The sequence below is a fragment of the Branchiostoma lanceolatum genome, chromosome 17, assembly GCF_035083965.1.
Source record: "Branchiostoma lanceolatum isolate klBraLanc5 chromosome 17, klBraLanc5.hap2, whole genome shotgun sequence".
Lineage (NCBI taxonomy): Eukaryota > Metazoa > Chordata > Leptocardii > Amphioxiformes > Branchiostomatidae > Branchiostoma > Branchiostoma lanceolatum.
In genome coordinates, this window is record NC_089738.1 from 18,649,076 (window position 1) to 18,662,098 (window position 13,023).

Below are 13,023 nucleotides of genomic sequence, written 5' to 3' on the forward strand. Positions count from 1 at the left end.
CCCTCCCTTTCTAAACAAAGTCACTTCCAAACCCCGTTCCAAACCAAATCCTTACAAAATGCCCTCCCAAAGCACAATATCAAATGCAAATCACGCAGCTGCAAAACGCTAACGCCCGACACACACCTACACCAATGCAAATCAGCAAAAATTCAAGAACTCCAACAAATAGCAACAGCCACCTTACCGTACTCTCCACCCAAACCTTTATCTTAGCTAAATCTGTCGCTCTAACGGAGTGGACGGAATCCGTCGTTCCTTCGGCACCAGTGAAAACCGCATCCCCTGTGGTGCCGATGGCGCCCACCGCAGCGACGTCAACGCAGCCGAGGAAGCCGGCGGCGGCACCCTCCTCGGTATCTCCTGTCTGGGCCATTATGTCTGGACGGCTCGGGTCTCGGTGGCCATGCTGTAACTTCAATACCAAAAGAACATCAACGTCAGAAACACGGATGGGACACCAAAAAACACCTAAAACCCACTCGAGCAGTCCTCCGCCATGCCGGCACACACCGAACATGGTCACTATGGGATTCTTGTCACGAGTTTCCCTCCCTTCTAAGATAAGTACTTCAACCACGTTCCAGACCCATTCCTCACAAAGTGCCCTCCCCGCGCACAATATCAAATGCAAATCATGCAGTGCAAAAGCCAGAAAAGCTGACGCCAGACACACACCTGAACAAATGTAAATCAACACGTGTGCAGACGGCGTTCGAAAAAGAATAAATCAAAACTTCAAGAAAACGGCAACAAATAACAAGTCACTTTACCGCACTCTCCACCCAAACGCTGTACTTAGAGGCTTCACCTCGTCAGCAAGACACAGGGTTCTAGTGTCCGTCGGTATTCCGACCTTCAAACGTGACGAAACATCGTTCGCTTCCCGACGCAGTCACGGACGACCACACCGAGTGCCTGGCCCGCATGGCTTGCCGCATCTGTCGCCGTATCCTAGCGGCCTGTTTCCCCTCGGGCTGTGGCCGCCAAAAATCTCGGTCCAGAAGAACTTGCCCGGCCGCCCGGCACACTTCCCCCGCAACAAAAACTCTCCACTGACAACGGCAAAATGCGTTCGTGCAGCCGTGACTTGCGAGGACCTGGTCGTGAACTCACTCGCGACCTCCGGCGGCGCGGATGAATCCAAACAAGAGGCAGATGGGTGATCTTCCGCTGTACTTATTTGGTAGTGGGAATCATGTGATTCAGGATTAACCAATCAGTGCGCAGTGAAGATAGGAGTAATAATGACTGGTGGTTATGGCAAAATGGAGCTTTCTCGTTAGTCAATTCAACGTCACCTGGTTATGATAACGTTAGAACAAAGATAATAACCATGAAATGGGAATGCTATATAAAAATAAAAATAGGTAAATAAAACGACAAACTAAAAGGATATATATGCTTACCAAATGATCACCTAGCTTGCACTACTGCACATTAAGTCGGTGATATTCATTCCTGGAGTTATGATTTAATGATTTATGAAGTTGAGTTCCAAACCTTTCGAGGAACATAAAGATTTTTTCTTTTGTGTCAGGAAAGAGTGAACGCCCGATAGGGCATAACGGTTACTGTTAACCTATCCCACCTCCTCTTGTCGTCATGTCAGTCATATCAGTCTCTTGGTGGCTTCATGAGAAGTATTAAATTTACTGAGTATGTTAAACAAACCCTCCCTGCCCATGGGTCACTCTCTATACAGTTTGTAGTAAACCATCTAGTATATCTATAGGGTGTGAGGAAAAAGTGAACGCCCGATAGGGCATAACAGTTACTGTTAACCTATTCCTCCTCTTGTCGTCATGTCGCCATGTCAGTCTCTTGGTGGCTTCATGACAAGGACTGAATTTACTTAGTTTGTTTAAACAAACCCTCCCTGCCCATGGGTCACTCTCTACACAGTTTGTAGTAAACCATCTAGTATATCTATAGGGTGTGAGGAAAAAGTGAACGCCCGATAGGGCATAACAGTTACTGTTAACCTAGCTCACCTCCTCTTGTCGTCATGTCGCCATGTCAGTCTCTTGGTGGCTTCATGAGAAGGACTAAATTTACTTAGTATGTTTTTAAACAAACCCTCCCTGCCCAGGGTCACTCTCTATACAGTTTGTAGTAAACCATCTAGTATATCTATAGGGTGTGAGGAAAAAGTGAACGCCCGATAGGGCATAACGGTTACTGTTAACCTAGCTCACCTCCTCTTGTCGTCATGTCGCCATGTCAGTCTCTTGGTGGCTTCATGAGAAGGACTGAATTTACTTAGTATGTTAAAACAACCCCTTCATGCCCAGGGTCACTCTCTACACAGTTTGGAGTAAGTTAAGCTTAAGTCCTCCCCGCACTATGACGATGCATAAGACGGCGCCCATCTCCGTATCGGCAGCCCTTGGGCCACACAACTTTGTGCAAGTCACTACAGCAGGGGGCTAGTCCACCGGTAGCGGTGTGTGTTTAACTGCCATACTCTTTCCCAAATGCTGAGTGCTAAGCAGAGAAAGCAGTATGAACCATTTTTAAAGTCTTTGGTATGACCCGGCCGGGGTTCGAACTCACGACCTACTGTATGCAAGGTGAACACTCTATCCACAGTTTGTAGTAAACCATCTAGTAAATCTGTATCTAAAGATACACCAATGGGAGCCAAGAATCATTCATCACCATAGTGACCAGTCATTTAGTCTGTGCAGATCAAAGGGCCACCGATGTCGATAACAACCGCCTAGTCCATGGCGATTGGCTATTCAATATTCACTTTGTTTTTGAAAAATTATTTTGTTTTACTATAACCTCCATTGACATTAATCCGCCGGGTTACATAAAGCCGCAGCTTTGAAAAACAGTGTGTTTGGGAGATCTCCATGGAAGTAAACCCCAGGTATGCACAGGGGACGTTGCGTTGGACGTATCTTTCTTTTCAGGGTGGCGGAATTATGTACCCTGGTGGAATTATGTTGGTATATATTAACGCAATGGGTCTCGAACGACCTAATATTCATGTTTGCTTTATGAGTAGTGTGTCTTATCTATTAGGCTATAGGTTATCATAAACTGCCGGTTGCGTTTTACTTGTGTTTTATAACTCGTGTCTGTTATCTATATAGTACACATTTAATCAAACTGACCCTTATTCAGGCCCGGCATGGGCGCCACGGGATGCTGATGTAATGGTGCGAAATTTAAGCAAAGTCAAAACGTTCTCCTTCACACCAATGTCCCCATCAATATCTTTAAATTGAATTCTTTAACAGTATCAAAAATGAATGGTATTTCTGGTTGAAGATGACTTTAAACTCTGATTCCAGGCTTAAAAATAATAAAAACTACAACTACAATGGGTCATTGACCTATTTGTGCATTGCTAATACGACAGACTTTTTGACAGGCTAGGCATTATGGAGACATTGTGAACTAAGCAAGACCAAATAGACCACTAGAGTATCTCATTTCAGCTGCTCATGCATAAATTTTACCTTCTGCTGGAGAAATTTTAAATTTGAACGACGGAGACGTAGCTCTGAAGATATTAAAAGTGTATTTCAACAACATGCCCGAGGTCTAATTGCAGATACAAACAACCCATATAATAATGATAAATACAACCATGGTATTAAGGGCTACAGCCAATATCATGCTATATTCTAAAATCTACATGGTGTAAGTTTTGACTTTTTATTTTGAGGCAGTGAACGACGATGTTACCCCATTTCTTAGAAATAATTTGTGGGTTCTTTGATTTTAATAGTAGAGTTCTGTTCTCTTTATCAGGAATAGTAGGAAAGTAAGTGTGCTTAAGATAAGACAAATAACGTTGAGAATTCTAGCTGACGTTTTCATCTATATCATTTAGAGGAAGTCGTTATCTTTGGATGTTGAATGATGTCATCTTTGTTGATCCTTTTGCGGATATGGTCGGTATCGTGTTGCTTGAAGGTGGACCGCCTCTCACGGCTACTCTATAAAAACGCGATGTTACCAGCCCTGTCGTAGCACCTTTTCTTCCTTTTCTTCGATCGATATCCAGGTGAGTCTATCAGAAGCTGCTATATGATTCTGCACGCACAGCACTTTGAAATCATTTCGTTTGTATCTTAATTGTACTATGCCAAGCTAACCGGTCATACACGTAGTCTTTTTGGACTGACTTCCAGAGGGAAAGGGAGAGAGAATTCGTTATGTAATGTCAACATTTTTGGATCGTTACGTAGAAGACAGGCACCATGAACAGGCTCATTGACCTCTGGGAAAAAGCAAAAGGAACAGTCGCACCACGGGGCTTAACGCCCCATCCTAAGAATTGCGACCCTTTCCAGTAGTAACTCCCAACCTCTTGGTCCACTAACCACTGGTCTACTCACTACAGGGTTTATGGTTTCCCAATGTTTCCTTATTGACACTGTACTTACGCACATATTGTCGACATTCATTAGGGTTTGTTCTTCACCGAATCAGCGATGGGGCCCTTCCTTCTGTTCTTCGTTGCCATGGCAACTGCCTCTCCTGTCAAAAGGTGCGTATTTGAGTCTATAAACAGTAAGAATATTTTGGTAACCCCACCATTTTCGGAACCGCACTTGGGATAGACTTTTCCAGTGTCCGAAAGTCATAGCGATAGCGGTCATAACATGCAGTGGCGGACCGTTATGCAGATGACTGTTTGTACAAGGGTCTCGGCCATCCTATTGAGTTTCAGCTCGCTCCCACCGAGTACTTATACACCGCGGGCCTGTGTAGCTCCAGACTGGCGATTTATGCTATTTTGGCGACGCCGTAAGGCCGGAGCCGATAGTATAATACTGTGATTGATGTCGCGTATATTCTAAAATTCCACGAACGTATTCCTACGAAATTCATTTTTTGGCAATACCTTGTTCAGTCTGCAGCTATTGAGCTTACAGTCTGGTTAATCTCACTGGTAATTATCTCACGCATATTGTTCAACTGAGGTCAACCCTCAGGCATTGTGAGGCACAGTCAGGATAGCTAACCGTTACACCATAGCACGTCTGCCACTGCCATTCAACAATGCCTCTATGTATATGCCACAGTAGAGATTGGAATCCAGTAGAGTCCGGAACTCCACTAGTAGAGATTGGAATCGGGATCTGAATATTGGGATTCCAATCTCTACTAGGAGAATTCCAGATTCTAGATTGCATAAAAATGTTTTGGAAAATAGACTGAATCATTTCACACCTAAAATTCCAGCATAGCTAAGCCTACATTCACCATAGTTACCATAATTATGTTTTAGATATCTGAAACCGGTAATTTTGATATCAACTTTGGAACTGGCTTCACAGTGAATTAGCTCTTTTATACCGAATCACTAACGAACTGGAAAACTGCTTGAGCATTTTGAGTCACTAAGTCATAATGGCCGTATGCTAATGTCTCTGACTGACATATCATTGGCATTTACCAACGGCCATGGACTAAAGTTCCATTTCGATGGACCCCTATTTTCCAAAACGTTTAGATGCAATCCGAATGTCTCCTATTAAAATTGAAGATTGTCCTGATAGAATTCCAATCTCCACTGGTAGTATCTGGAATTCTCCTAGTAGAGATTGGAATCTTGATATTCAGATCCCGATTCACCAGAAGAATTCTAATCTCTACTAGTAGAGATTGAAATTACTAGTAGAATCCGGAACTCTACTAGTAGAGACTGGATTTCCAATCTCTACTAGTAGAGTTCCAGACTCTACTGGATTCCAATCTCTACTGTGACATATATATGGCATGTATATGCACCGGCCTGAATGTGCGATAAAGGTCTTTCATTCATTATTACATACAGACAGGAGGACTTTTTCGGACTCATGGACCTTAACGGGGACAACCGACTCTGGAGGAGCGAGGTGATGGCCAGCATGACTATGGACCAGGCCATCTTTGCCATGGATCCAGACGGTATTACAAACTCCCTCCCCTTCCTGTCTCCCCCCTGTCTCTTCCTTGCCCCCCTCCCTCCCTGTTTACCTCCCTCCCTGTTTACCTCTCTCTCTCTCTCTCTCTCTCATTCCCTCTCCCTCTCCCCTCCTCTCCACAAAACTATGCAAAAATGATAAAGACTCACTGTATTTTAGTCTCTGCGGTCAACTGACTCCAGCGGTGGGTTAAAAGTGCCTACAGTAAGGGGTCAAAAGTCGACGGAAGTTTGTATCGCCCCTCGTCCCGGTCGGTGGTCTTCATTCTCAATTTTCCCTCTAACCCCGCAGGCGACGGTTTCTTCAACATCCTCCAGGTCTACCAGCTGACCGACGACCCGAACATCTTCCCGCTGCTGGACACCAACAGTGACGGGAGGGTCAGCTATGACGAGGTTCGCCAGGGCACCAACATGGCGCGCATCTTCGACAGGGAGGACACTAACGGTGAGTTTGCATCACCACCTGTAACGCAGCAGCAATGTATTTACAGGTTTGTGTATCAAAACCTTTGTTGAATCCGTTGGCATGTGCGGAGGCCGCCATCTTGAATTGTGACGTCACATGTTACCATCTTTTTAGGAGGGTTGTTTATTGGGATCGCTAATGTTGGGTGTGGCCATTTTGAGGGAGGGGTGTTTTTTCTTGCTAGTTTCCAAGCAGATGTTCTGAGGATAATTCATTGCGTTCTCTCTCTTTTTTTAAAACAAATGAGCACACAACTATCGCACTTTCAACTCAAATAAAAGAAATTCAATACCAATTCATCTTCATAAAAAGACTCCGTAATCGTTAAATCAACATAGCAAACATGAAGTATATGTATCACAAGTACTTAACTCTAGTTCAAACATCCAATACGATGGTACAAATAAAGGATGTACCAACGTACAGACGTACAGTTAATACCATCTTAGACTGCTGTACGTCGGTTGACAACATCCAGTGTTTGGAATGCTCAAAGGCAGCAGTTAGAGCGTTGGAGTTAGAACCAATTGGTCCCGGGGTCGATGCTCATCATGTTCCCACGTTGTGCCCTTGGGTAAGGGACTTTACTTCGCTGGCGGTGGAGTGACACCCACCTCACCTCTTCCTCTAATCTGTCTTAAAAGTGTGCCCTCCAAGAAACGTACATTTGTTTCTCTAAATTCATGCGGTAAAGGTAAGACATGTCCCCGTGGCGCAAGCGATAACGCAACCCCGCTGCTTCGCCATCTGGATCAAATTTCGTGGAACGTAGGGCCCGCGTTCGATCCTCAATGGTCAACTCGAGCTCGGACATGTTGTAAGGGACTGCATTCGTCATTGGTGACGTAAAGCCGGCGGCCTCCGTGTATGGAGGAGCTTCGGGCGTAAGCCTCAAGCGTCAAAGCTCTGTACGTAAAAGAACCCAACACACTTATCGAGAAGAGTAGGGGTGACCCGGTGTGCTTGGCCAAAAACGCGAGCCGTGGCGAAGCCGCATCGCACTACCACTAGCTACTTGAAAAAGCGTTATGCTTCACCTCAATTGAGGATGCCTGCTTTACTTTTACATACTCTTCGCGAAGCTTATACTGCCAATACCAATTTCTTAAAGGTAAAACAGAACTTTTCCTTTCCCTCCGTCCCCCGCAGGTGACGGCTTCCTGGAGGGTCCTGAGGCTGAGAAGATGGTGCTCATCTACGCGGAGGTCATCGTCAGTGGTCGCGGGTTCATGAGCAGGGACATGATAGACACCAACGGGGACCAGGTTGGTTTTTAATGTTTACCCTCACTTCATTATGCTAGGGTCAAATTTCTTGATGCCAGGGTCACATTTCCATACCGGGGCCCGGCCGGGATGTTTGCGGGAACGTGAAGTAAAAATTGATATCAAGAAATATACACAGATCATGCTTACGAATGACCAGTTTTACGTTTATGTCTTTTGTTGTCTTCTATGTCGTACTTTTCGTTCCGGCAAACTGCCCGGCCGGGCCCCGGCAAGGAAATGTGACCCTAGCATAACCGGGGCCCGGCCGGGCTGTTCTTGGAAACGAAAAATCAAAGTGTATGTCAATAGATATGCACAAGCTATGCTCTTAGATGAGTTTGAGTACGTTTTGTGTTTTTGTTGTCTTTATAAAATTCGTGCTGGCGCTGCCGGCGTCGCTGCGTCCTAAATTGTGCGTCTTTCGAGCGAAGCAGAAAAGAAAAGTGAGCCATTAAAGTGAGGAAGAAGGAAAGTTAGATCATTAGGGTGCAGTCACATTAATCCTACGACAGGTGAACAGCAAGACATTGAGGACGTTCTTGGCACAGCCGACGTCCAGGACATGTCGTAAAGCCCCCCCCCCTCTCACTGGACCCGCGGCACGCTGGCGTAGTCGCTGCGTCCTAATTGGATTTGTGTTATCCTTGACTTCATAATGAGAATATCATTCAAAACGTACAAGTATGACGGAAAAGACAACAAAAAACACAAAGCTTTGAAATATTCGTTTTTCGTCGATCAAATTCGTTGAGTGCTTTGTCAATTCGATCGGCCGCAGCGACGCCGCCAGCGTGGCGTGGGTTCAGTGAGACTTGGGCTTAAATCATCACTAGCTAAGGGATTCGATCTCAGAACCCTTGTATTTTAGATCAACAATCATAACCTTAATATCACCTTGTGACAGGTTCTGTCCAAGGACGAGATGCTCAACGCCATGTCTCAGGACCAGGTCTTCGCAGCAACGGATCTCGACAGTAAGGAAAAATGTTGTTGCTTTTATGTTGTGCCTTTAATTATGCTAGAAAATCCGTTGTTTCATCATTCAATTTGATACATCGTATTCAATTAATGTCCACAAGCACTTATATGGTGAAAAACTGTCTCTCATAAGTTGCAAACATTCTGTTTTTTGGGCAGCGTCCAGGAACGGTTCAACCTTGTTGAGAGCAGAATCGTAGTAATCCAGTTTAAGATATCTTGATGCAGGTAACTTGTACCTTAAAGGTGATCAGTTAACCACTTTACTTATCATCAGTACTCAATACTACACGTTCTTGTGATTAGCCTTCGGGCATGTATTTGCTCCCTGCAAACTGTACTACATTGTTACTTTGAGGTCTCGCTGAGTTAAAGATGTTAAGATGACAGAAAACTATGATATCTTATCAATGTCCTTGATCTCATTGACTACTGACTACTCCGCGTCATTTAACCTAGTCAGCCAAATTGTCCCCGGCTTTGTACGTCACACAGACCTACAAAAATTGTCTTCCTGTTAACACCGGCCAATGCTTATATCCCCCAAAACGTAGGGAATTTCATATTCCACTGCATACAAAAAAAGAAATCAAACCAAATAGCAGCTGTTTAGATTAGAAGTAGCTCTAGTTGACTTAATTTTACTTTGTGTAAGTTTCATTACTGTCTACTTATTGTCATCATTACCTCATTTTATTGTATTCTTGCAATTAGCCTCCGGGCATGAATTTGCAGTAAACTTATCAATTGTGATTTTTCCGTGCAGGGGACGGCCACTACACCCAGCTGCAGATCGAGGGCAATTTTGGCGCCACGATCTACCAGACGATGGATGTCAACGCAGACGCCGAGGTCAGCTTCGGGGAGTTCCGCAAGGTCATGGACATGGGAGGACTCTTTGACTTCTTCGACGCAGACGGTAGCGTTTCTGCTTTCTTTTTGCTTGGCTTCGCGAAGCTTAACGGTAACGCAACCCCGCTGCGTCGCCATCTGGATTAAGTTCCGTGGCTCCTAGGGCCCGCGTTCGATCCTTGGGGTCGACTCGATCGAGCTCGGACATGTTGTAAGGGATTGCATTCGTCATTTCGGATGGTGACGTAAAGCCGGCGGCCCCGTGTATGAGGGAGCTTCGGGCGTAAGCCTCAAGCGTCCAAACCTCTGAACCCTACGCACTTATCGAGAAGAGTAGGGGTGACACGGTGTGCTTGGCCAAAAACGCGAACCGTAGCGCACCCGCATTGCACTACCACTAGCTACTTGAAAAAGCATTATGCTTCACCTTAATTGAGGATGCCTGCTTTATTTTCACTTACTTTTCGCGAAGCTTATACTGCCAATACCACTTTGGTGGCATCGTGTGGCGCAATCGGCGCAACTTCCATGTTTTTTCCCCAAATGTGTACGTTAAAGCGGAGAAAGCAGTGTCATTTTAAAGTCTGTGATATGACCTGGTCTTCCTTTTACTTTTAAGTTGAGTATCTGTAAATCTACTCTCCAAGCAGAGGAGTGTGTCCGGCTGGTTTTTGACATGTTTTATGCGTTATTGTCGGGATTTCTATTTTGTCATTTTTTTTAATGTCACCATCCCACATATTAAACATGACAAAGTGCAAAGCCCGACAAAAACGCCTAAAACAGCACGTCAAAAACCACCCGGACCCACTCCTCTGCTTGGAGAGTAACGTTTCTTAATGTTTCCTTTTGTCACGCCTATCTTACAGCCAGCGTCGTCGTCGGCGTGGTGTAACGGTTAGAGCGTTGAACTCGGAATCAATGGGTCCCGAGTTCGATACTCACCCTGACCCGACGTTGTGCCCTTGGGATAGGCACTTTACACGACCTTCCATGGCGGTGGAGTGACGTCCACCGCCAGAGAAGACAGGTGCACCGCCACGCCGATAAACACACTGCGGATTCGGTTGCCGATGTGCCAACATCTAGCACATTTGCCACTGAGAACCGTAAACATTATTATCATTACAGCCAGCGGTTCCCTGGAAGGAGACGAACAGAATAGCATGATCGGCGTGTACAACCTGGTCTTGAACGCGGAAGCGGCCTGGATTACAGACCCCACCCTGGACACTGACGGGGACGGGAAACTGTCCAAGCAGGAAGTGATGAACGTCATGACTCTGGACCAGATCATGGCGGCAAACGATGAGAACGGTAACTATTGATTCGACTGTTCATTGAGTTCACTTCATGTAAGCTGGCTCACATCACTTTATAATTATTTTAATGAGCAACCAGCAACGCAACCTGCTTGGTACTGAACTCTCTCCAGTATCTTGCTTGCAGTACAAGGTAGGTCCCCAAACAGTACCGAGGCAAATTCAAGTTTGGGTCTAACCATTGTGTTATACGCCACCTCAAGAGCCTCCCGGGATAGCATGTCGCGGAGTTTCCACAGAAATCCCAGGGTTCTCCTGGCCTCGTTGGATGTGGTCTGGACGTGTTCGGTCCAGCGTAAGGTCTGGTGGATGGTGGCACTCAGGTGGGTATAGAAGGGCACTTCTTCAACTATCTGTCCTGCAATATAGATAGGGGGGAGCTGTACTCTACTGCGAGGGGACTTGATGCAGAGTACTGCAGAGCATTTATCTGGATGTAACTGAGTGGACACGTACTGACGGTAACGGAAGTTACAAAATGCGCACATTTAAATGAAAACGAGCGTTTAGTGACTGACGAAAGTCAGCAGATGCTATCTTGACCATCTGACCGTTTCCACATTTTATCCATTTGCTTGAGTAACTAATCTAGCGTATCGTATTACCTGGATATCAAACCTTCATCAACGTAAACGTACCTTTGCCTCACCAGCTGACGGCCAGTTCACCGAGATTGAGCTCTTGTCGTTTTTCGACCGTGACTACTTCATGAGAATGGACGCCGACGGAGACGGTCTCGTCACCTTCGCAGAAATGCGCGCTGTCGTCGATGTGGGGCCTTACTTCGACTACTGCGACGCTGACGGTACCCCATTTATGTCTTGTTTGTTTGCTTGTGCCTTTATTTAGTCTCGAAGAAGCTCCATTCGGCCATCAGGGCCGCTTTTCATAGAGGTCGAGATGAGGGCATGTCAAGGGGTCAACATAACAATAAATAACTAAATGCTTGATCAACCAAGGTGACTCAAAATCCTATCAATAATACAAAGAATAGATAAATGATGAATAAGCAATAATAACAAATAATAATTCGTCAAGTCATTATGTCCATAACCGTTCGATAAGGGTCAGTTACTGTAGCGATAGTCTTTTGAAGGTTGTAATAGGTTGCGGTAGTGAGTTCCAGACAAGTGAACCAGAGCAGTCCATGGACCTCCTGTATACTTCTCTCAAGGGCATGGGTACCCCATCTATGTTTTGTACATAAATAGATGGCATAGTTGCCTTTTGATTAGGCTTGTTGACTTGAAATCTTAAAGTTTTGGATTCTAATAAATAGCAGATCCTGAATTGTGTGAAAGGCACTTGACCCCAGTTTCCTCACTCTGGTAAAACCCATAACACTAACCACGCTGGACGGAACAGTCCCTGTCCAAATTCTTTTACTCTTGCTCCAAAACTCACTCTTTGAAATCTTTCATGGTTTCCATTGCAAAGAAACAAGCACTTAACCTAGGAGCGTCCTCTCAGATGAGGCGTAAAACGGAGGGATTTCCCATGTTTGTATGTTTGTTCTTTGATTTTTTTATTCAAGGGAAGCTTAAATCGGCCTACCGAGGTCAGGAAGGGGGGTGTTAAGGGTCAGACAAAATGATCCCACAAAAAGTAAGGAGTATTATTGGGTTCTTATTGTGTCTTATCGTACTCTGATATAACCAGCTGAAATCACCCTCTGTCCAAATAGGAAGCGGCTTCCTGGAGGGCTTGGAACAGAACAAGGTGGTGCTCCTGTACTACTCCATTCTGGCCTACCAGCAGAACAACGGCGTCAACACCAAGTAAGCCGGGCTGGAACGTGTTGCAGGTCAGTTACATTTTCATAGCGTTTCTCTTTTCATAACGGTTTGCGATAGTTTTTCACTCTTAGTTTTGTTGGTGCTCGTTACGTTAAAATAGTGAGGTCTCTACTCTACCCATAACTTAAAATTACTTTGAAACATTGTTAAAAGCTTTATCGTCGATTATCAGTGCACTTCTTCATACAACTCCTAAAGACCGATGGAAAACGATGTTTAAAAAAAGAAAACATTGTCAAGTTTATGCAATTGTCTACTAACCAAGTGCTGATGCGCTGTTCTTTTTCACCTACAGGCGGACGATCTTCGCAGCTTGAACATCGAGTAGCAGAGTCTCCGTCTTAGGACTCTCAATAAATCCTGATGAACTGCAATGTAGTTTTGGGTCTTTTTTGTCAATCACACT

At 45.0% G+C, this 13,023-nt stretch overlaps 1 protein-coding gene across 1 annotated transcript; it reads left to right on the forward strand.

The window, feature by feature from the left end:
* The first annotated feature begins 3,945 nt into the window (after positions 1–3,945).
* On the forward strand, positions 3,946–12,991 carry LOC136422735 (uncharacterized). The gene is made up of 11 exons (XM_066410586.1): positions 3,946–4,024; positions 4,431–4,510; positions 5,804–5,916; positions 6,225–6,380; positions 7,551–7,666; positions 8,574–8,643; positions 9,414–9,566; positions 10,631–10,816; positions 11,474–11,626; positions 12,506–12,625; positions 12,913–12,991. Exons 2-10 carry the CDS (start codon positions 4,455–4,457, stop codon positions 12,601–12,603), a joined length of 1,101 nt encoding a protein of 366 aa, XP_066266683.1. The 5' UTR covers positions 3,946–4,024; positions 4,431–4,454; the 3' UTR covers positions 12,604–12,625; positions 12,913–12,991.
* The last annotated feature ends 32 nt before the right edge of the window (positions 12,992–13,023 follow it).

Bases quoted from the DNA above. Each gene is read 5' to 3' on its own strand.
- LOC136422735 (XM_066410586.1), top strand. From the start codon at position 4,455: ATGGGGCCCTTCCTTCTGTTCTTCGTTGCCATGGCAACTGCCTCTCCT. The intron at 4,511-5,803 runs GTGCGTATTTGA...TATTACATACAG, and splicing joins ACTGCCTCTCCTGTCAAAAG to ACAGGAGGACTTTTTCGGAC. The intron at 10,817-11,473 runs GTAACTATTGAT...TTGCCTCACCAG, and splicing joins GGCGGCAAACGATGAGAACG to CTGACGGCCAGTTCACCGAG.